The sequence below is a fragment of the Erythrolamprus reginae genome, chromosome 4, assembly GCF_031021105.1.
Source record: "Erythrolamprus reginae isolate rEryReg1 chromosome 4, rEryReg1.hap1, whole genome shotgun sequence".
Classification (NCBI taxonomy): Eukaryota; Metazoa; Chordata; class Lepidosauria; order Squamata; family Dipsadidae; genus Erythrolamprus; species Erythrolamprus reginae.
Genome location: NC_091953.1, coordinates 98,600,237 through 98,623,407, shown reverse-complemented (window position 1 = coordinate 98,623,407; position 23,171 = coordinate 98,600,237). Strand labels below are relative to the sequence as shown.

The 23,171-nt window shown below is 43.7% G+C and overlaps 1 protein-coding gene across 7 annotated transcripts in view; it reads right to left on the bottom strand.

Moving 5' to 3' along the window:
* Window positions 1–22,100, bottom strand: part of LOC139166873 (complement factor H-like) — a 1,233,958-nt gene extending 1,211,858 nt beyond the window's left edge. For 4 of the 7 annotated variants that reach the window (XM_070751048.1, XM_070751051.1, XM_070751052.1 and 1 more), the window contains exons 1-4: window positions 21,963–22,088; window positions 11,599–11,772; window positions 10,669–10,857; window positions 1,909–2,091 (exon numbers count right to left, since the gene is read on the bottom strand). In XM_070751048.1, coding sequence (XP_070607149.1) covers window positions 1,909–2,091; window positions 10,669–10,857; window positions 11,599–11,772; window positions 21,963–22,029 — 613 coding nt within the window. In that variant the 5' untranslated portion in view covers window positions 22,030–22,088. Of the gene's footprint in view, window positions 1–1,908; window positions 2,092–10,668; window positions 10,858–11,598; window positions 11,773–12,859; window positions 12,909–21,962 lie in introns of those variants that run through there. The other 3 variants (XM_070751055.1, XM_070751054.1, XM_070751053.1) reach the window with 3 other exon arrangements.
* Between the last annotated feature and the right edge of the window lie 1,071 nt (window positions 22,101–23,171).

The following is a 23,171-nucleotide window of genomic DNA, read 5'->3' as shown; positions in this document are numbered from 1 at the left end:
CTTGGATACAAAGGAGGCTTCCAATAAAGATTGCAATAAGGATAATTGATTCGCCAGTTGTTCAGTTCCAGTAGCAGCTAAGGAAGATCGGGGAAAAGGTGAGCACTGCTGTGAACGATGGCTAAAGCATCTATAAGACCCTTAGAAATCCTTTTATCTATACCTTTTTTTATCTTTGGGAATTACCTGCTCATTGAGGATCTGGGTTTGGAGTTGGAGGAGCCTTAGCTGCCTAGAAACTGATCATAGATTTGCATTGGTAGTAGTTGCAACTCTGCAGTGCTGGAAAGATGGCAGCCATGCAATGAAGAACAGCTGAGGAAACAAGAGGCAGTGAAGGAAGCATGCAGAGGAGCTGGGAAAGACCGTGGGTATCTGAAAGACCAGGCTGTACCCCAAACACCCCCACTAGAGATGCCTCTGAGGAAGCCATTTGTGGGACCGGCAGGTGAGAGTGGCAGAGGAGTGGCAAGGCAATTGCAAGGATGGCAGAGGTGAGTGGAGACACAGGTGAAGGCAGAAGACGGAGCTTGCGGTTCCCTTGTGGGAAGGAGGAAAGCCCCAGGCAGACCTGACCAGTAGGAGCCGCTGGAGGAAGCAATGGGGGCACAATTGTTAAACATTTATATGTAATTAGCAGAAAGTTTGATTATAAGTAAAGTAAAGGCATGGAAGCTTAAATGAGAGGAATTGCTGGGATTTGATTATTACGTAATAATTAATGTTTGTTTTTATTTTTGGTATTATTATAGATATTAGCTAATGTAAGTAATATAATAATTGATAAAATATAAGACTGTTAGGAATTTATATGAAATTAGAGGAATAAATATAGATAAATTAAATGGAATGTATCATCAAAGGGATATAAATTGATATAATTGATTAAGCTTAAAATTGGTAAATATCTCTAGGTTATCAGAAGAAAGATTGACAATAATGAAAGCAATTGTTATAAGGTGTATAAATCTGAGTGATATTAAATGGATTTGGATTTGGATGAAATTTAGAATTAGTGAATACATATTATGCCACCAGGAGAAAGTTAAGATAAAATGAAAATGAATGGAATTAAAATGAATGGTTAATTTGGGAATTTTCTCCCCATTAGATATGTTACTAAACAGAAATTACATGTAGAGAATTTATAATTTCAATATAAGTTAATGTGGCTTTATTATTGGCTAAGTGTTTTCAGTTACTAAGAAATTAAATAAGAATGAAAAGGAGATACTATGGCTTGGATTTAAGAAGTTAGAAATACTATATTAAACACATGAAGGAATAATAGTGGTAAATGTAATTAAAAGATAATTGATTTATCTGGATGAGGACTCAAGCAAACACATACTGAAGGTTAAGAGTAGTAGTGGGTTCCTAGCGGTATGGCTAATTGCGTGCAGTTCCGCTGCTCTGTCACACAAGCGTGCATTTGAGCGAAATTTTGTTTTCTGCACCTGTGCAGGTAGAAAAATCTCACACGGGGACACACATGTGTGTATATTTTGATGAGGATATTTGCTTCTGTGCATGTGGAAAAACACATATACATGCATCCCCATGTGAGATTTTGCTACCTGCATGGGTGCAGGAAGCAAAATTTCACTCGAATGTACACTTGTGCGCCAGAGCCATGGAGCTGCACACAATTAGTTGTACCAGTAGGAACTCACTACTGGTTAAGATATAATAGAATGTATATTCTTTTAATAATACTGTATTTAAGAAGACAATTGTTTAAGCTGTATTGAAGGTATATGATGTTATAAGCATATTTTTTTAATGGTGGAGAAAAATAAAACACTTTTTTTAAAAAAATGATCTTTACACAAGAGAGAAAAAAGTTAGTGAATTTTAATAATTAGAAATGCTTATGAAAATTGAATGAAAATTTTCTTTCTTACTTACTAAGGCAAACAGGCACCTTTGTCCAGGTCCCATTGTCACAAAAAGATCTCTTCTGGCCTTCCATGGCATAGTAGTTTTGGCATCTAAATTCTACTGAAGAGCCAGATTTATACTGCTTCTTAGATAAAGTAGTAATGTCTCCATTCTCAATCCTGGGTGGACCACTGCAATTTTTTCCTCTTTCTATTAAATAGAAAAAAACCCAAAAGGCCAGCTGATTTGTTGCTGACGTTCCTTAAAATAACAATTGCCCAAAATATAGTTTAAAATTATTAGTATTTTTAAAGTAGAATCCTTTCATAAGTTATTACTTATTTATTGTATTTGTGAAACTCAGAATCTGCCACTCAATAGAGCCCAAAATTATCCAATGCTCATGATCTCTTTCTCTCACACTCACTCTCTCTCTCTCTTTTTGCTGCACATTGATACATAGAGCATCGATTGTGCTCTATGTTGACCACGATCTTGACAGAAATATATGATGTAATAGTATGTAGAAATGATCTCGGGACAAAGGGAAAACCAATGCAGCCAAGGTAACCATCAGATAAAAGAATTAGCCTTTGCCAGGAACAGACAGGAACATGGTTGAGAAGAGACCCTCCCAGTTTTAAGGGTTGTAAAGGGCATTGTGGGGAAGGAATATCGCCGGCTGACTTACCGGCCCCACGGCGCTTTTGCGGAAGGGCCGGGCAGACTCGGACCCTTCCATGGCGGCCGCCATTTTGTTTTCGGCCGAAATCTCGCGAGGCGAGATTTCGGCCGGGAATGCCTTGCCAACGTGGCTGGGCATGACGTTGGGTCCGGGCGGGGCTTGCTGGCCCTATTTAAGGGCAGCAGGCCTTGAAGCAGGCCTTTTCGCCCCGGACCCAGCTCACGAGCAGACACTCGGCTGAGTGCTGCTCCGGCGCCATTTTGGGTTCCCCTCGTGTCGCGGCCGCCATTTTGTGGCCGGCAGAGGGAGCGAAAAGCTTGTCTTCAGCTCGGAGAATCGATTGAGCTCAGTTCTTCAAGAAGATCCCCCTCGGGCCTGAGGGGGACTGGTAACCTCCTCCCGGCCGGGAGGAGGGCGCGGTGGGGCGGTTTGGCTTCTGGGGTCCCCGGTCCTGGGTTGATTGGAGGCCGGCTTTAGGCCTTAAGGGCCTACCTGTGAGGGGAGGCTTTCTCTTTTGGGCCTCGGAGAAGGGGCCTAGGGGGTTGGCAAGGGCTTCTCCCTTTCCATTAATTAACGCTAGGTAGGGCCCAGTGGTGGGGACCTTTGCCTGCCACTCAGAAGGTGGGGAGTTCAATCCTAGGTAGTCAGTTGAGGTTGCTCCCTGCATCCTAGATTTTAAGGATTTGGGATGGCTCCGAAGAAGAGGCCTGCCACTGCCCCTATGGCTCCGCCGGCTGCGCGTCCCAGGAGGGCCCTTAGGCCTTCTGCCCGGGCTCGGGCCAGTAAAGAGGGGCCTACGGGGGTGGTCCCCGAGCAAGGGGGGGTGGTTTCGTTGCCTCCTGCCCCTCAACCTGATCTTTCTCCTGCCATGTCTTGGGCCAGGGTGTTGGAGAGGCTCAACGAGCTCGAGCAGTGGAGAAGTGGTTCGGGCTCCGGAGGGTCCCTTGATCAAGTTCCTGCGGCGTTGGGAAGAGATCCTGCGGCGGCCCAGGCTGGGCAGATGGCTCCTGCTGGACGACAGGCCCCGGCGGGGCCGATGGCGGCTTTCCCGGGCCCCGCAACAATGGCCCCCCCGTGGATGTCATCAACCCCGTACGGGGCAGGTGAGGCTGCACCACACACTACACCGCTGTCCTTTCTTCCTTCACCCACCCCGGGTTTTCCCCCGGCGGGGGTTGGGAGTGGGTCCAGTTTTTTGGGGTCTTCCACGGGCACCTGCGGGCAGGTCTGGGCACAGCCGGTTCCTCCTTCGGGGCCGCTGGCGGCTGGCCCTGCTCCGCTGCCCGGGCCAGGTCCTACGGGGATACCTGCGGTGCCCGGGGCAGGGGGTGGGTTCCTCCAGCCCCTGCTGTTATGCCCCCGCTCCCTGTCTTGCCCTACCCCCACGGTGCGGGAGTTTTTGGTGTTGCGGCCAACACGGTATGGGACCCGTTCGCTTGCATTAAAGCAGGGGCCATCCCATGCGGGTTGCCGTCCACCCCTTTGGGATGCCACCTTCACCCTTCGGTGAAGGAGGCTATATGGCGGGGAGAATACGTGGATCTTTTTTCGCTTTTGAACCGAGAGGTTCCTAAGCAGGAGAAAGAGATTGTCCCGGGGGAGAAAACGAAGAAGACCAAAGTAACGAAATGCTTCAGCTCCTGGCTGTATGCTTTTCTTACTTATGGGTCTGTGGTGATTCAGAGGCAGCCGGCTATGGCCTCTGCCATGTTTAAATATATAGATTTGATTGCCAGGGCCCACTTCGAATATAAGGGCACCATATGGCGCCATTATGATAAAGGCTTTCGTATGAGGATGGCGGTAGAGCCTAACTTGCCTTGGGATATGGTGGTTCCGGACCTTTGGTTCCGGGCCACGCATATGTCGGGGAAGGAAGGGTGTGAGCGTACGGATAGTGGGCACTTCATGGAGGAGGAGCCTGGCGCGGCTTCGCCGGCCAAGGCGACTCCTGGTGTGGCTGGCAAGGGGGCCTCGCCCGCTTGTCATGAGTTTGCTGCAAAAGGGGCGTGTTTTCGTCCCTTTTGTAAGTACAAGCATGCCTGCGGGAATTGTGGGGGGTCCCATGCAGCTTCAGTCTGTCCCCGCCCCAAGAAAGGGGCGGAAAAGAAGGGCGGGGGTCCAGGAAAACCTTCCCCACCAGCTGGGGGAAAAGGGGCCCAGCCCAATTAATGTTTCTGTGCTCGAGGGTTGGTTGGTCGACTACCACCCTCGCCCGAGAGCCGAGTTGCTCTTGAGGGGCTTCTCCGAGGGATTTAGGATCCCTTATGTGGGTGTTAGGAAGGCCTTCATGTCCGACAACCTCAGGTCGGTTGTCGGACATGAGGACATTGTACGGGCTAAGATTCGGAAGGAGGTTGCTGAGGGCAGGGTCCTCGGGCCTTTCCCGGAGCCGCCCTTTTCGAATCTTAGAGTGTCCCCCCTGGGGGTGGTCCCCAAAAAGGCGAGTGGTGAATTTAGGTTGATTCACCATTTGTCTTTTCCAAAAGGGGAGTCAGTGAATGACTTCATTCCTGACGAACTTTGTTCAGTCCGGTACGCATCCTTTGATGCGGCCGTGGCCATGGTTAGGGAGTGTGGGGTGGGAGCCCTTATGGGTAAATGCGACATTAAGTCGGCATTCCGGCTCCTCCCCATTCACCCAGGCGACTTCGAGCTTCTGGGCTTCCATTTCGAAGGTGGGTTTTATGTGGACAGGGCATTGCCTATGGGCTGCTCTGTTTCCTGCTCCCTTTTTGAGAGCTTCAGTACCTTCCTGGAGTGGGCGCTCAGGAGGCGTAGTGGCCTGGGTTCGGTCGTTCATTACCTTGATGATTTCTTGATGGCCGGGCCGGCGCACTCGGAGCAATGCTTTGCTTTGATGCGGGACTTCGAAGCCCTTTGTGCTCAATTGGGGGTGCCTTTAGCCCCTGAGAAGACCGAAGGCCCTGCCACCAGGATTACCTTCCTCGGTATTGAATTGGATTCAGAGGAGCAATCTTCCAGATTGCCCCTGGATAAGTTGATTAAGATTAGGACCAAGCTGGAGGCGGTCTTGGGCTGCAGGAAGGTTACTCTTCGGCAGCTCCAGGAATTGGCCGGGATCCTTAATTTTGCTTGTCGGGTAGTGGTGTCAGGCAGGGCTTTTTCTCGCCGGTTGTATGATGCGATGAAGGGGCTCCGTTTGCCCCACCATCGTACCCGCTTATGCGCTGGGGTCAGGGCTGACCTCTGCGTGTGGCGGGAGTTTTTGGAACATTTTAACGGGTTGTCTTTCTGGCGGCACGAGCTTCTTTTGGAAGCGGAGCTGCAGCTGTGTTCCGACGCCGCAGGGACTTGCGGTTTTGGGGTAGTGTTAGGTGACCAGTGGTGCTGGTCGGCATGGCCTCTGGAATGGAGTGCCTGTTCATTGGTTAAGGACTTGACCTTTTTGGAGCTTTTCCCTTTGATAGTGGCCTTAGAGCTCTGGGGAGAGCAGTTCAGGGACAAGACCGTGCATTTTTGGTGTGACAATCTAGCGGTTGTCCATGTTGTGAACGCCCTGTCCTCTAAGAGTGACAGGGTAATGCGGCTTGTCCGCCATTTTGTGCACAGGTCCTTGTCTCTGAACGCATTGTTTTTGGCCAGGCACGTCCCGGGGCTAGATAACGGGGTGGCTGACGCCTTGTCCCGTGGTCAGTTGTCCAGGTTTCGGACCCTGGCCCCGTGGGCCCGAGAGTCGCCAGAGGTGTTTCCAGCCCACCTGTGGAGCCTGGGCGGGCTCCCGAGAGCTGGAGAGACGAGGCCTCCAGGGCGATCGCCTTATCTGTAGCACCTGGCACCCTGCGAGCTTACCAGCGTGCAGGTAAGGAGTTTGGGGATTTCAGGCAGGGTAGGGGTTACCCCCATAGCTGGCCTGTCCCGGTTGAGCACCTAGCTGAATTCTGTGTCCTGCTGAAGGGGCGTGGCCTTTCACTTAGGACTATCAGGTCTAGGTTAGCCGGCCTCGCCTTTCTGTCCAAGGCGGGGGGGTTTAGTGATTTTTCGGGTGATTTTCGCATCAGGAGGATGCTGGAAGGCTGGGTGCGGGAGCGACAGGGGTTCCCTTCTGACACTCGTCAAGCCCTGACGGTTCAGCAGCTGTCTTTGATTAATCAAACATTTGACAGTCTGTGTGCCTCTCTGTACGAGGCCCGTCTTTTTAGGGCAGCGACTTGTGTTATGTTTTTTGGGGCCCTCAGGGTCAGCGAGGCAATGGCCTCCTCGCAGTCTGACTTGTCGCTCCGTGCTTTCCAGCTCACTGATCTGACATTTAGACAGGGGGGTGTCTCCCTTTTGGTGAGACACTCCAAGACAGATCAGTTACACAGAGGGGGTTAGAATTGAGCTTAGCGCAGCCACCGATCAGTCTGTTTGCCCGGTGGCTGCTTTGCAGCATTTTTGTGGCTTGCGGGGGTCAGGGCGTGGGTACCTTTTTCAACACCAGGATGGCACCCCCCTGACCCGGTATCAATTCTGGGCGGTAGTGTCAAAGGCAATGGCTCAGGTAGGCATGGATCCCGCCGGCTACGGAACGCATTCGTTCCGTATCGGCGCCGCCACTAGCGCGGCACTTTCTGGTTTCCCGGCCCAACGGATTCAGGAGATCGGCCGCTGGCGGTCAGCGGCATATTTGGGTTATGTTAGGCCCGCTGAGGATTCTGGGCAGGGTTTAGGCTAGGCAACCTCTCTGTGTGTGTCCTCTTCCAGGTTCCCAGTCCAGGCAGAAACCGACGGTGCTGCTGTGTGGCCACAGCATGGTCTTCTGGGCCGGCCGCTCAGCAGCCAGAAGCGCCATTGGGACCCAGCTGTCGTTGGGACGGTGGGTCAATGTTGTTTGGATGGGCCGGAGGGGTATGCGGTGGGAGGGGCTCCTACCGACGTTGCTGGGTACTCAGCATCTCAGGGCGGTACCCGGCGCTGCTGGGCGGGCGGCTACCCAGGGTCGCGCCCAGATGGGACTGGGTGGTCGGCAACCCATAGCCGCACCCAGATGGCTGGTCTTGCACCTCGGTGGCAATGACCTGTGCCTGCTTGGTGGTCTCCCATTGATCATCCAGGCGCGCGAAGACCTGCGGTGGCTTTGCACGGTATGGCCCACCACGCAAGTGGTGTGGTCAGAGATCCTCCCAAGGATCGTTTGGAGGGACGCCATTTCCCTTAGGGCCATACACCGGGTCAGGCGTAGGGTGAATAAGGCCGTGGGAAAAACAGTCAAGGAATTAGGTGGGGTTGTAGTGGCCCATCCCCTCATCACCGTAGATCGGCCGTGGCTTTACCGGGCCGATGGCGTTCACCTGTCAGAGCAGGGGAACGCCATTTTCTTACAGGACCTGCAGCGGTCTCTGCGTGAGCTGGCGCAGATAGAGGGGGGAGTCGGGGGGCCAAGATAGAGATCTGACCCCCGCTCCGTGGCAGGTTAGGGGCGGAAATCTGGGTGGTGGTTCAGCAACTGCACGTTCTCCCTTGGGCATCTTTGGGGATGATTGACAGGTTCTCTCCAAGCCCATGGTGGGTGCTACCTGCGCACTTGGGGGGAACCTGTCTTTGGGTCCCGCTATTGAAGTCCCAGGGTAGGGGTGAGCCGGCGGGACCCCCCTCATGCGAGTGCATGGCAGGGTCTCAGGTGAGGGAGAGGTCCCTCACCTGGACCAGCATCGACTACGCCCTTAGTTGCCCAGGAATGTTGACCTTTTACGTCATTTCCGCCCCGGAAGTGTTTGTTTGACCCTGCAGGTCCACTGTTTCCGGGTCATAGTTGAATATGTTGATTTATGCAAATTTATGCTAATTCATGCTAATTTAATTAATAAATTATGCAAATTTATTATAATAAAAATGACCCAAGTTTAAATCCAGCTCTGGTGTCCGAGTCGTTACTCCGTCTCTTCTGCAATATACTTTGGGATTGCAGAATTCTATTAATGTAACTATAGAAAACTATAGACACATAAACACTCTCTATTAAAAACTTAAAGGATTAAAAGGATAAACTTTAGTTAAAGGAAAATATTTAGTTAAATTAATTATTACACACAGATTGAGATGATAAAATAACTGCATAGTAATATTATTATTTTATGTTTTCTCATTCCAGTGGGAAAAAAGTAAATTAATACATGCAGGATCAGTAGTTCTCAGGCTGTCATATGTAAGTATTTCATACTTTATATTTTGTTGTTTCATTTGTTTTAAACAACATGCTAATAATTTATCTGCTTTTCCAATTTACATCATTTTACAATTATTTTATAAATATGTTTCTTAGAAGAAATGTTTCTATCAGATTGATAAGGCACGGAATTTAGACTTCCATCTATAAACAGAAATAGCACTTAGACTTATATACTGCTTTACAGTGCTTTAAAAAACACTCTAAGCACTTTACAGTCAGTATATTGCTCCCAATAGTCTGGATCCTCACTTCAGTGATTTTGGAAGGATGGAAGGTCAAGTGATCAAGTGAGAATTGAACTTTTAGCAGTGGGCAGTCAGCAGACATAACCTGCAGTACTGCATTCTTGTGTGTATGTTTCCTTTTAATAATGGTTTTTTTTTGTGTTTTTTAAATTATTAGATTTGTTCTTACATTATCTTTGTTATTGTTGTGAGCCGCCCCGAGTCTGCGGAGAGGGGCAGCATACAAATCTAATAAATAAGAATAAGAATAAGAATAATTCTAATCACTGCACCACCATGGCTCTTATAAATGATGATGAAAGGACAGAGTGACGATGTTAAAATGTAAAATGTAAAAAATACCTTCTGGACTAATTTTTTTGTAGGACTACAAAAATTATAATAATCTGAAAGTTAAATGTCTTCAAACAAGGAATAATAACATATACTTCATCACCCAAATCTATGGAATTATTAATTATCATAAATCATAACACAAGTCAGATCAATATTAACACAACTATATGATAAACTCATCCAAGCAATTTCAAACAAAAGAGATTTTTCATCAATAAATTATAGGGCTCCTTTAATGCTATGACATCAACTTATTTTTGTTGTGAGTGATCCTCGACCAACTCTGGTAATGACAGATTCTGAGGAGGATGAGCCAGATGCATCTTGGTACCCTGGCCAGTGGTTGTGCCAGCTGATGCAGACAGTAAGAGTGAGGGAGAGATGGATTCAGATGAACCTGGGGGACCATCAGAGGTGGCAGATATGCCAATGACAATAGGGTCTGACTTAGAGGAGGAGGAGGAGGAGGAGGAGGAGGAGGAGGATCATGAGCCTTTGTTAGATGCCTGCTTTAGAAGACTAAGAAAAAGACAAGAATACTTGTATGGGAAAAGGAAATAGTCTGTAGTTTTTTAACTCTAGGGCATTTTTTACCTCTCCCCATAGGTATTTAAGGGTGGCTCATGGGAAATTCAGGGTGGAGTTTCAACATTATTTCATGGAGTCATTTAAGGTTTGGGGTTCCAGCCATGTTATGCTAGCCAACTGTTATTTCTCTGCTAAAACCCTTGGAGTAAAAGTACCCTGCCTGCAGGGAGTCTGGAAAGCTATAACTGTAAATCAGTGAAACTGAAGAATCTTTATCTCATAAAGGAACGTGCAATTAGCTTTGATCTCCAGCAGCAGCTTAGCCGCTGGACTGTTATCTGTTAACTCCTCTCCCTGAGAAGCTGCCAAGATGAACTCGCATGCATGAATGTAGCTTGTATAAATGAAAATAAAATAAATAAAAAGGTTGATTTGAAATATCAGTGAGTGGATTCCTCTTTTGTTTTCAATTTTTATACAATCTTTGACATTTTTGAAACATGTTCCTATGCCTACCAGTATTATACATATAGGGAATCATAGTTCTTAGCTGAAGTTCACGTTTTTGGATTGAACCTTAGACACAATTTAGAGGTTTTCAAAAATACCACAAAATCCTTCCCCAATCTGATGTGTATCAGGTTTCTTGTTTTAGATTGCAACTACTAAAATTCTCAGCCAAGATGTGAATGATGTCAATGAAGGTTAAATCAGCTTTAAAAGAATGCAGCTTTAGAAACAAATGTTCATGTTCAATATATTAAAATTATTTTAATCAGTTACAATCCCATACAAATCAATCATATTGTTATCATGCTTACCAGAGATACATAAAGGCAAATCCATATAACCGTCAACACACTTTCTGACTGATGGAACCACAAGTACATATCCTTCATTACACTGAAACTGCAGACTCTGATTACTTTGAATAAACCAAACTTTTCTTTGACTCCCAAACACAAACAAGTTCTTTGCTGCTAGCTGTTGTTTTGTGAAAGTGCAGGGCGCTAAAAAAAAACCAGAAAGGGAGGTACATCTTGTCAAGGGAGATAATTTATCCATTGGTTTCCCTCTGTTCCACTACCATGAAAATCAACCCTGTTTACAAATCACAAAGGATAATTCCAGGTCAATATGAAATAAACTAAAATAGATACCAATATTAATGGTAAATAAGTTTGGATTCTGCTACAGACTTTTCACTGGCTTGTAGAGGCATGAACAAACAGATGATGTTAGTTTTTTCAAACTAAGAACAAAGAGCCCAATTCAAAATCTTCTGCAAATTCATTTTGAGTTGGTTGAATTGTAATGGAACAAAATTTGAGAAGGCTGGAGTGTTACATATTCTGTTCAAATATGATGCAAAATTTCTCAATTTCTAATTGGCTGGACATTATAGCAACAGAATTCACTTTCCTACCTTATTAACAATTGATATTATATCCATATGTAGTTGAATTCCAGTTTCTCAATTTCCTGATAAGTGAGCACAAGCTTCTAATTGAATGTTTTTTAATTATATCAACAAATTTGCTTGCTCATTCAAATAAATCAGGAAAATTAAATACTGTTTGTTTTTCCAAATTTCAAAAGAGAAAGCTGACACCAAGACAGTTTTGGCATCAGTAAAACCTTGATCCTAATTCCAGTTGTTTTCTTTTTAAATGGCAGCTCTATTCTCCTATTGGATAAATTTTGAATTTTCTTCCAGGTCTACATTAGTCATAGAAAGCATGATGGCTTACCCAAGCATTTTGGTGGATGAGGTGTCCATTCTTGTCTCTTACACTGAATCCATTCAGGTCCTTCCAAGACATAGCCAGGATTGCACCTGTATTGCACTCGGTCATTTTCCAGGTACTTGGCTTTCTCAGCGCTCACAATTTCCCCAAAGTCAATCTCATCTGGTTCTTCACATGCTGAAAATAAATTTACATTAAATTATCTTACCTGCGTTGACAAACTTGCTATTCCTATTTACCCTTATTAGTGGAAAAGATAACAAATTTCCTTTGTAGACAATTATTTCCCACTTTTGTCTAAACTAGTAAACCAATACTTGCTACACACTTAATCCACACTACAGATAGTCTTCAGTTCAAAGGGGATACTTACAACTTGGATTTGAAATTACAAACATTGCTCACCCCAATTGTGACAGGACCACATTTGAGTCACTGGGCAACTGGGTTGCATTTATGGTCATTTACAATGTCCTGCAGTCACACGACCCTGTGTTATGACAGTTTTGCCAAAAACCAGCAGCTTTTGGCAGGCCACAGTGAATCATTGCTTCTCTTAACAACTATGGATTTATGTAATGACTACAGTAATTTGCTTAAAGGCCAGTACAAAAAGATCATAAAATTGTCATGTGAGTTGACTCACTTTAAGACCATAACAAGTTATGAAAGTGATAGGTTGGCTTCACTCAAGAACTGGTGGAGGTAATGTGCCAGTGTCTGGAGACTGTCAGGGTCTGGATGGGCGTTAATAGGCTCAGACTCAACACCGACAAGGTAGAGTAGCTGTGGGTTTTGCCTCCCAGGGACAATACCAACTGTCATTGATTTTTTTTTTCCTTTTCCCATTGAGTTGGAGGTGATTTGGACTGGAAGGCTGGGTTGGCTTTTCTAATATTAGGTATATGTATCAGGTGGTGGTGGTGGGGAGCATCATTCTGATTGGAGAGCACTAAATACTCCCTTGGTAGAATTTCTAAAAGTAAATAAAATATACAAAGTATTTCTGTTAAGATTGGCTAATGATTCACTACATTTATACAGACTAGAGATTTTTTTATATAATGCACCCTTCATATGTATTGATCTACAGATCACCTCCCTTGACTTGAGTTGTGATATATTAGTGTCGCAATGAAGCACTTTAGTTACTGAGCATTTTGTGAAACCTCTTAAATAATATGTGGGCATTGGTTTCACTGAGATGGCTCCCTTTATTAACCTTTGTTGTCACTATCCCCATTTTACAAGGAAGGGAATTTACCATCCAGTGTCAGCCATGGAGGCCATCATTTTCTTTAGATCTTCAGGGCTGCCAGACTTGGTGGGTGGACAGGCTGTGGGAAATGGGAAAGGGGTTGGGTGGCAATGAGGCGAGTTACATAGTCCTAGCAACATTCTTTCCCTGAGAGTCTAGGACGTTCAGTCTCCACCTGGAGAGACATTACTGGGGAACAACTCCAGTTAGGATGGTGACCTGATTGGGCCATGTGATGGACATGTGGGTGTAAGGGAAAGGAATGACTTTCCTATGGGTGAGGGAAACCAGGAAGACTTTCAGATCTCAAATGTGCCAATATGATATCTCTAATAAAATGGAACTTTGAGGAAATGCCTGCCTTGGAGTCTTACTTGGTTGGGGGTGTTACATGGAACCCTGACATCCAGTTTCTTCCCCCTAATATAGTGAGACCTCTTCAGGTGATATCAGGGGAATAGCCCATCTTAAAACTATAGCTTTGAGTGTTTTCCTGTCACATTTCTTCTCCAGTTTATAAATCTCTGAAGTGGGAATGCAATCTATTTTTTTAACCTAGACATTCCTGCATTCAGGAGCTCCAAAAAGCTTTGGTCTTTCTTGCTTTTCTTCTTACATGGATCCATCTGCATGGTGGTGACATTTGCCATCATAATGTCTTGAGCAGACCCCTCTGCTAAAAGAAGTCCTTAGAAGGAAGGAGGAGCTTTGTTTATTAACAATCACAGTCCAATGCCTTCCTGCAGGAATTCAATATTTGGACATCAGTTTTACATGTACATATATCCCTGTTTGCAGCTTCCTTCTTCCTTCCTTCTTCCCCTTCTAATTATTTCTCTTCTCTGCTAGAACCTCACACACTTCCATACCACATTTCTGGATTCCAACCAGTGGTGGATTCCTATCAATACAATAGGTAACTTTTCACCAGTAGCAGCAACCAGATTATGCAATTTGTGCACAACTGTTCCGGTGCTGGTCCATCAAGCGGCACCATTTTTTTTCTTCATTTTTTTTTGTTGCTTTTTTTGCTTTCTGTGCATGCCTAGGAAGCAAAAAGACACTCATGAGGGGACGCTCGTGCATGTGACATTTCAGTGCCTTTTTGCTTTCTGTGCATGCACAGAAGCAAATTGTGCAAGGGGCACATGCACGGGCATGTACACAGGTGCACACAAATGAATAAAAAAGGTACATGCATGTGCTTCAGTCTCAGCACATGTGCAGGAAGCTGAAGGACGTGTGTGTGCATACGTGCATGTACATGCTCCCCGACACTGGAGCATTCTATTGGGCTGCAAATGGCTGCCCTTAACTGGGTATGCCTAATTGTGCGCAGTACTGCAGCTCTGCCACACGAGTGCACACTTGAGCAAAATTTTGCTTCCTGTACCTGTGCAGGTAGCAAAGTCTTGCAGGGGACGCCAGTGCGGAAGCAAAAAACCTCACCGAAACATGCCAGAGCTGCAGAGCTGCATGCAGTTAGACGCATCAGTAGGAACCCACTACTGTTACTGTCGACCTCTCCCCATTTCTAGGAGGTCTGTAAGGGGCATGCATAAATGCACCACTGTGCCTACCATCCCTGTTCTACTGTCCTTTTGTTTTCTTTTATCATTCCTTTTAATTATGTTATGTTCATACAAACTGCTACTATCCTATACATGTTTTGCAAATAAATAAAATAATCATCATAATATTATTTAAAAAAGCAGGCCTGGGTTTTTAAACTGCAGAACTTCACAGCCACCTGTGGCTGAGGCATTAGCAACAGCACTTGTGTGGAGTCACAGCCTGTAGCTAAGACACAATTAAGGGTTTCTGTGTAGAATCACAATTCTGCCAAATCTGAACATGGCCAGTGACTATGCTTGGAAATACATGAACAGTTCTGGTGGGGCAGCAAGAAGGAGGAAGGAGACTGCTGCTCCACCGTACTATGGCAAAAACATCAAAATATAGGGGATTTTTGTACTTAGTTCAGTGGTCTATTTCACAATCTCGGAAGGGTGAGCACTCCCTGTTCAAGAAGATCCCTATGCCCTGGTTCTTTGTGGCATTTTTTGACTACTTTTCGCCATGGAGATATTGTAGATCGATCAGCTGGGGCTCAGAATATGGCAACCGCTATTTAGAACAAAGCTGCCTGCTGCCTGCTGCCTGTCGCACTTCTAAGAAGACATTTATGTTTATTTATTTATGGTTTTGTATGTGCATGTGTATCTTTTTTTTTTGAAATATATTTTTATTGGTTTTTATAAATGTGGTTACATAAAGACAAACATAAAACAGTGCACAGTGCATGTGCCCATCACCTAACCGACAAAAAAACCCCATCACCACCACACCCATTACAAGGGGTTCAGAATTTACTAGTTTTTATATATATATATTTCCTTGGCTCTACTTTGCATTTGTTATTACTAGAAGAGTGATTGCAGTTTATTTTTCACATTTACATCACAGATTCTACTCAACATATAACCTTTCACCTTATTCCATCTTACCATCAGCTTTTCCAGTTTGTTTTCATCAAAGTTGTTTAATCTTATTTCCATAATTTCAAAATGTATGTGATCCACCATTCCTAATTCTGTAATGTCCATTTTATAGACTCTTTCCAACCCAATACCACTACAGCTTGAGCACTTTCCAATGCTGCGGTTTTTATTTCTTTAAAATCTCCTAGTTCTCTTTGTTTAATTAAAATCGCTATTTCTTTTGTAATTATCCAATTAATATTTAACATTTTATTAATTTCATTCTGCACTTCCTTCCAAAATGTCTGAATTTCTACACACTCCCAGAACATATGCAATTACCTTTCTCTTTCCCCTGAAAGTGTGCAAGTTGTGCTGGTGTATAATACCATTTGTGTAAGATTTTCCTTCTCATCTCTTTAATTCTTGTATTTTTAATCTTATGTATATTTTCTACTATTTCTTTCATTTCACTTTCATCTATTTGTAAATCATTTTGCCAGCATCTTGTCAAACTTTTTATTACTTCCTCTTCCACTAGCAATAACATTCTATATATATTACTAGCTTGAGCTTTTGTATCATTAATATTTTCTTTTATTATTTTTTCTAAACAATTTTCTTCTCGGAAGAAAGCTTCTATATTCTCACTTTTATTTAAATATTTACTTATTGCATTAATCTGCAGCCATTTCTGTTGACCGAGCCACCATTCCAACCGAGTTCTACCAACTCTCCCATCCTTCTCATATAATTGTTCAATTCTCATTATCCCTTTGCTATTTAATACTTTTATAATTCTAGTTAAGTTAACATCATTACCTGTATTCAATACGTGTAACGTTGATAATTTTGAATTTCTAGTTCCACATTTTCCCTGTTATTTAGACCATATTTCTAAACCTGCTTTCAGCGGGTCGGTTAAGTTATTGATTTCTATTTTACTCCATTTTTTAAATAATAACTCCTTATTATTTATATTATTAATTTCCTTTTCCAACTTCACCCACTTCTTTTCCCCCCATAGCTGTAATTCCATTAATCTTTCTACAGTATTTGAAATGCTTCTCTATATAATTCTAAGCACGGGCTACCCCACCCCCCTCTTTCTCGTGGGCAAACAGCCATTTTTTTTCTTATTCTAGGCCTTTTGTTTCCTTCAATCCAAAAATTTAATTTACTATCCCATTCTCTCAATTTTGCACCAGGAAAGGTACCTGGTAAAACCTGAAATAAATACATCATTTTTGGTATTATCATCATTTTAAGGGCTCTAATCTTGGCAATTCTTCTCAACCTTTTTTCCCTCCAATTTTTTATCTGCTTTTGAAGTCTCTTCCATATTAAATTATAGTTAACCATCGCAATTTTAATAGGATTCTTAAACAACCAAACTCCTAAATGTTTCATTTTTTTACATCCTAGTTTCAATCCTGACACTTTTTGTATCTCGATTTGCTCTTTAGGGCCTGTATTTAGACAAATTATCACTGATTTCTCTATATTAACCTTAAGTCCCGATTGGTCTTTGAATTCCTGGAGTAAGATCATTATTCTTTTCATCACTTCAATTGGGGTTTCAGTCAATACTATAGCATCATCTGCAAAAAGATTTAATTTTAATTCAAGTTTTCCTATTTGGTAACCTCTCCACTCCTTGTCATTTCTAATTTTATTTGCTAAGACCTCAATTGCCAATGCAAATAACATTGGGGATAGTGGACAACCCTGCTTAGTTCCATTCTGAATTTTAACCTTCTCTGTTCTGTTGCCATTTACTCTAATATAAGCTATATTATCCTTCAGCGGTCTATTTCACAATCTCGGAAGGGTGAGCACTCCCTGTTCAGGAAGATCCCTATGCCCTGGTTCTTTGTGGCATTTTTTGACTACTTTTCGCCATGGAGATATTGTAGATCGGTCAGCTGGGGCTCAGAATATGGCAACCGCTATTTAGAACAAAGCTGCCTGCTGCCTGCTGCCTGTCGCACTTCTAAGAAGACATGAGGTCAAGAGAGCGAGGATAAAAACTGAGAACTGAGCTAGACAGCTGGATTTTAGCCACTGAGTCAGACGGTCCTGGGATGCTGTGGCGCCGAATGGTGGGGGTGCCTGACATCGGAGGGACTATTGGACTGGGGGTTGATGCATGAAGCCGGAGCAGCGAGTGCCGAAGGAAAAGACTGTGGCAAAAGAGGAAGAGAGGCCGATGCCGGGGGGAATATAATAAGCTGCACCAAAGCTGTCTGGAACCTATGAGGAGTCTATGCAGAGCCACGGACAATGCGGAGCATGGAGAGGTGGAGATGTTGCCCAGGAAGAACAGCAGACATTGGTGGGCGACTGGGACGACTGGTAGGAGCCAGGGGAGATGCAAAGACAGAGGAGTCTGAGGTAATAACAATCAAACCATAGGGACATGATCTGGGAGTGCTGGTCGATGGCAGCGGCCGGCACCACAGTGGTTATTTCACCAGAGACTTGGACACTTGGACATTCACACTGAACTCTTTCAGAACTTAATTGACTCAGAGTCTGGCGCCATCTTTCTGTTGACTGCTTAAAGAACTGCTGACTACCTGTCTTTTTTGCCTATATTTTACATTTTTTATTTTGTTCTTTAACAATTCAACAATTTAGCATCTATAGTTTTTTATACTTATTTAGTAATTTATAGTGCTAATTGTTGACAGATTGTTTTAATGTTTTTTACTGTTAATTTATATGGGGGGTGATGGATGTCTGTGATTATTGGAATGATCGGGATTATATTTACCATATGGATGATTAGGGAATGAATGGATACAGTACGGATGAGATTATAGCTTACCTGGTGACAAGTAGGCAAGGGGGTTGGGGGAGCCTATTCCTGGGTGGTAGAGGGCTGGGGAGAAGCAGATATGATGGGAGCCATGGGGCAAGCCATTCTGGAGGAAGAAGGAAACACTGCTTGAAAGCAATCCCTTGTTCCAGCCCCATGAGCTCATCTCGGGGTACTGATGACGAGTGTAATCTGGGCCCTGGGCTCAAGCTGCTGCTACTCAATGCCAGGTTGGTGGTTAACAAGGCTCTCCTCATCCAGGTCTTCTGGAGGAGGAGGCCGACCTGGTATGTATGCCTGAAACCTGGCTGGGACCAGAGGGAGGAGTTCCTCTCTCTGAAGTTTGCCCAGCCAGGTTTCAAGTATGGCATCAGCTGTGACCCCAGGGAAGAGGGGAGGAGTGGCTATTATAGCCAAGGAGACTTTTTGCCTACATAGACTCGTTGCTCCCGAGATTGCGGGTTGTGAGTCCTTCTTTGTGAAGTTGGACCTAGGGTTTCAGGTGGGCTTGTTGCTCACGTACCTGCCTGTCAGCTGCATGTCAACAGCCCTGCCTGTGCTGCTTGAGGAGGTAGCCAGGTTGGCGGTAGAATACCCCAGACCTATCATCTTGGGGGACTTTAATCTACCGTGACTTGGTGAATCCTCTGGACTGGCGCAGGAGTTCATGGCCACCATGACAGCCATGGACCTGACTCAAGTAGTACAAGGCCCAACTCATGAGGGGGGGGATGACATGCACCTGACATGATATTTCTCTCGGAGCAATTAAACAATGGTCTGAGACTAAGGGGCTTAGATGTTTTGCCTTTGTCATGGTCAGACCATTTTCTACTATGGCTTGACTTCAAGGCTCCAATCGTCCCCTGCAGGGAGGTGGAACTGACTAGGTGGTTCTGCCCCAGGTGCCTGATGGACCCTGAGGGCTTTCAGAGGGTGCTTCGGGTTTTACCAGATTCACTCATGCACAGTTTGGCAGAGTTCCTTGCCGTGGCCTGGAACAAGGCTGCGACAGAGGCTCTTGACTGGATTGCGCCATTGCAACTTCTCTGTAACACTAGACCCCAGAGAGCCCCTTGGTTCACAGAGGAAATCCAGGAGTTGAAACGCCAGAACAGAAGTCAAATCTGAGTCTGATCAAACACTTGTAAGAGCTCACATTAAGACTTACAAAGTTGCACTCAAGGTGGCAAGATGTGCATATCATGCTGCCTTGATTGCATCAGCGGAATCGCGCTCGACTGCTCTGTTTAGGGTGACCCACTCCCTCCTTAATTAGGGGTGGGGGGTGGGGAGCCCTTGCTGAGCACTGCCGAGGAATTTAACTTGTTTTTCGCTGATAAAGTCGCTCAGAATTGGACAAGCCTTGACTCCGATTGGATCGCAGTGTCGGCTGACAATGAGTCAATCGAGGTGACTAGGGCCCGTCATTGTCTACCTGTCTGGGAGGAGTTTGACCTGGTGACACCTGATGAAGTGGACAAGGCCATTGGAGCTGTGCACACCCAGTGGCAATGGAGTAGGCCTACATGCTTTGTTTCTGCTGCTGGAATGGCGTTCTTGGCATTCCGGTTTGTAGCCCACCGCTAAATGAGTAAAATAGGGAAAAAATCTGTCTATCAAAATTCATCTGGCTAGCAACCTTAGTCTGGTCAGCTTCGGCACGTTATTTTAATCCCTGATTAGGGCTTGAAAATAACCTTGGAAAGAGTATCAATGAAAGAGCTTGCAAACAGGTAAGATCTGGGAAGATTTGTTTGTTTGTTTGTTTGTTTGTTTGTTTGTTTGTTTATTAGATTTGAATGCCGCTCCTCTCCATAGACTCGGGGCGGATTGTTAGTACTTCTTTAGGGCTGGAAAGGGTGTGGGAATGGAGGTTTAAATTGTTAGTACCTCATTAGGGCTGGAAAGAAACTTTTGGAGCAAGTAGAGCAATGAAAAAAGCCTGCAAAAACTTAGGGCTTGGAAAACATTATTCACAGAGAGTACCAATGAAAGAACCTGCAAGGTTAGAGCTGGGAAGATCGTTTGCATCTAGTTAGGGCTGGAAAAAAAGCTTTGAAAAGTAAGTTACATTCAGAGTATAAGGCACATCCAAATTTTCAGTTTCTTTTTAGGGACTAAAAATGTGCATCTTATACTCCAAAAAATACGGTACATAGATAGATAGAGAAGGAGATAGAGATAGCGATAGATAGATAGAGATAGAGATAGAGATAGAGATAAAGATAGAGATAGAGATAGAGATAGAGATAGAGATAGAGATAGAGATAGAGATAGAGATAGAGATAGAGATAGAGATAGAGATAGAGATAGAGATAGAGATAGAGATAGAGATAGAGATAGAGATAGAGATAGAGATAGAGATAGAGATAGAGATAGAGATAGATAGAGATAGAGATAGATAGAGATAGAGATAGAGATAGAGATAGAGACAGAGACAGAGACAGAGACAGAGACAACTTGATATATATGAACACACACACACACAAAATGGCTCATTGAGAAATGAGGTATTTCTGGCCTTCAGAGGGCCTTGAAGGGGAAGGCCATTTTTGCTCTTCCCAGGCTCCTAGAAAGGCTCTGAAGACTGGGAAGAGTGAACAGAGCAAAAAAAAATGTTCAACTGGAAATTCACAAATGGAACTGGCTTCCAGGGAGTGGGGAAGGCTATTTTTGTCCTCCCCAGGCTCTAAGGTTTGGGGAGAGCAAAAAATAGGCCTTCCCCACCCCTCCAGAGACTAAAAACAGGCTGTTTCCTGACTCCTAGTAGGCCCAGAAGGCCCAAAAATTAGTTGACTGGTGCACACATGCAAATCATACCCAGTGAAGGGCTACCAAATTTTTTACTACCACACTGTGGGTGTGGCTTATGCAGGACACCCTGCATTTTCTTTAAACATCTTTCAGTTCAAATTGGGGGTTCTGAGGTAGAGCTCCATTTTCGCCACCCCATTGCTTCCCCCCACCCAATCCGGGCAGTAGCCCACCCCTGGTCATAACTTAGCTCATGTGCCCACCACTATCGCTCTATATGCCACTTGTGGCACACGTGCCATAGATTCACCATCACAGTCCTCAAAGATATTATTACTGTGAATTAAGATATATGCTTTTGTATGTATCCTGATGCAAGCATAACTAAGACAGATCTTAAAACTTCTGACTCATGAAGAATCATTTTCTTGGCACAGAAGATTACAGACACTAAAGGCATGGTTCCTATAGAATCGGTGTTCTTAAAATCACCTCACTTGGAGGGAGGAGAGAAAAATTGAGACAAAGTTTAGATGCTACAGTGCTGATACCATACTATTAGTTAAATTATGATAGAACTGCATTCAATAAATACATTCCATTTTTATACCTGTTCTACTGTTATACTTTTGAGAATATTTTTGTTTATAAAAATATATATATAAACCATTAAGTACAAATAACTCAATGAAATCAAACAACTTTAACTTCACTTTACTTTTAAAGTGGCATCATTAGACATGGCAATCATTTGATTATTTCATATCAAGTCCTTTATTAACTGAAATAAAGTTCCTCAAAACCAGTGTGAATTTGCAATACTGATGCAAAGTATCTTGCTATTCAGAAATCAGTTGAAAAATATTGTACTTTAAAAGTGGATTGGAATTATAAACCTATAATATTCTTAAAGAATCCAGCAATACAAATTTGCAGAAAGCAACAAATGAAAAATGGAACTCTTTCTTTTTGCTAAAAGTATCTGTTCCTTTAATGAATGCATCAGAAATTATTTTCTTTAGTAACATTTTGATTTCTCTTCTTAACTTACCATTTTGAGAAGAGCAACCTGGCCAGAAAAGTAGAAAAGCAGCAACCAGGAGCAGCCCGCCCTTCATAGCTCCTCAGGCAATGAAGTTTAGAGGTTTGGCTTTGTCAGCTGATTTCTCCCATCTCTTCCTCTTTTTGTGTTTGTTTGTTTGTTGTCAAAGAAACCAGGAGGAGGTAGTATTACTGGAATAAGAATATGATCTTGACAGGTAAGAGACGACTCCACAAGAATTTTCTGAACAAACAAATCAAGTAATAGTTTAGTTTTTGTGACAGTCCTTCCATCTCTTCAGAAGGAAAAATCACCACTTGCATCCCAGGGTTTAATAAATTATGAGTCTTCCCTAAATCTTCACTAGCAGCAGCTAATAGCAAAATTATTATACAGGACATTTATGAAAAGTTCTTGGTAGTTTCCTCACTCTTAAGGTCTTAACACTGTATTTTTATTGCAAACCATCCAGAATCAATCAGGTGTGATGGACAGTGTTGAAATTTGATTAAAAATTACATTTGAAATCTATTTTGCATTTATGATGTCAATAATAGGAAACACGTGTTGCAGATATGCAATACATTTCTTAACTAATTCTGGAGTTTTACAAACTTCAGCCAAATATAATTAATCATTATCCAATCATATCAGGGAGACTGTTTATCTTAGAACTTGTTTTTCTCCCCAAATTCTGCAGAACTAGGGTTAGGTTGTATATCTATAAATATCCAGAAGGTCAAAATAGTATCAACTTCGAGGGAATAGAAGAACAAAGGAAATTTAAAAGATGCTGCCTCCTTATGAGAATTATACAAGATCTACCTTTCTCTTCTTACTTAGGTTTGTATAAGAAGTATTCTTTTCTGCCAATTCTATCTATTCTTTCTGAAGATAACAATATGTATATTATCTATTAAATGTAGTTTGAATTGAGTCAACAAGATCTCATCATTTTTTCCCTTTATTGTAAACAGTGTTTCTCCTTCCCAGCAATTACAGAACAGAGGAACTGGCCAAGGCTGCAGTCAAATAAGAGGAGCCTGAGACCAGGCCTAGAAAGTAGCTTGAGAAAAGTATCTACAGTATAGGGATTCTCAGTCATCATGGTTGTCCCAAAGTGCTTTTCCAAAAGGCAACTGGACTTCCCCTTGAAAACATTTTGCTCCACATCCAAGAAGCTTCTTCAATTGCTGGAGAGACGGAGTAACGACACGG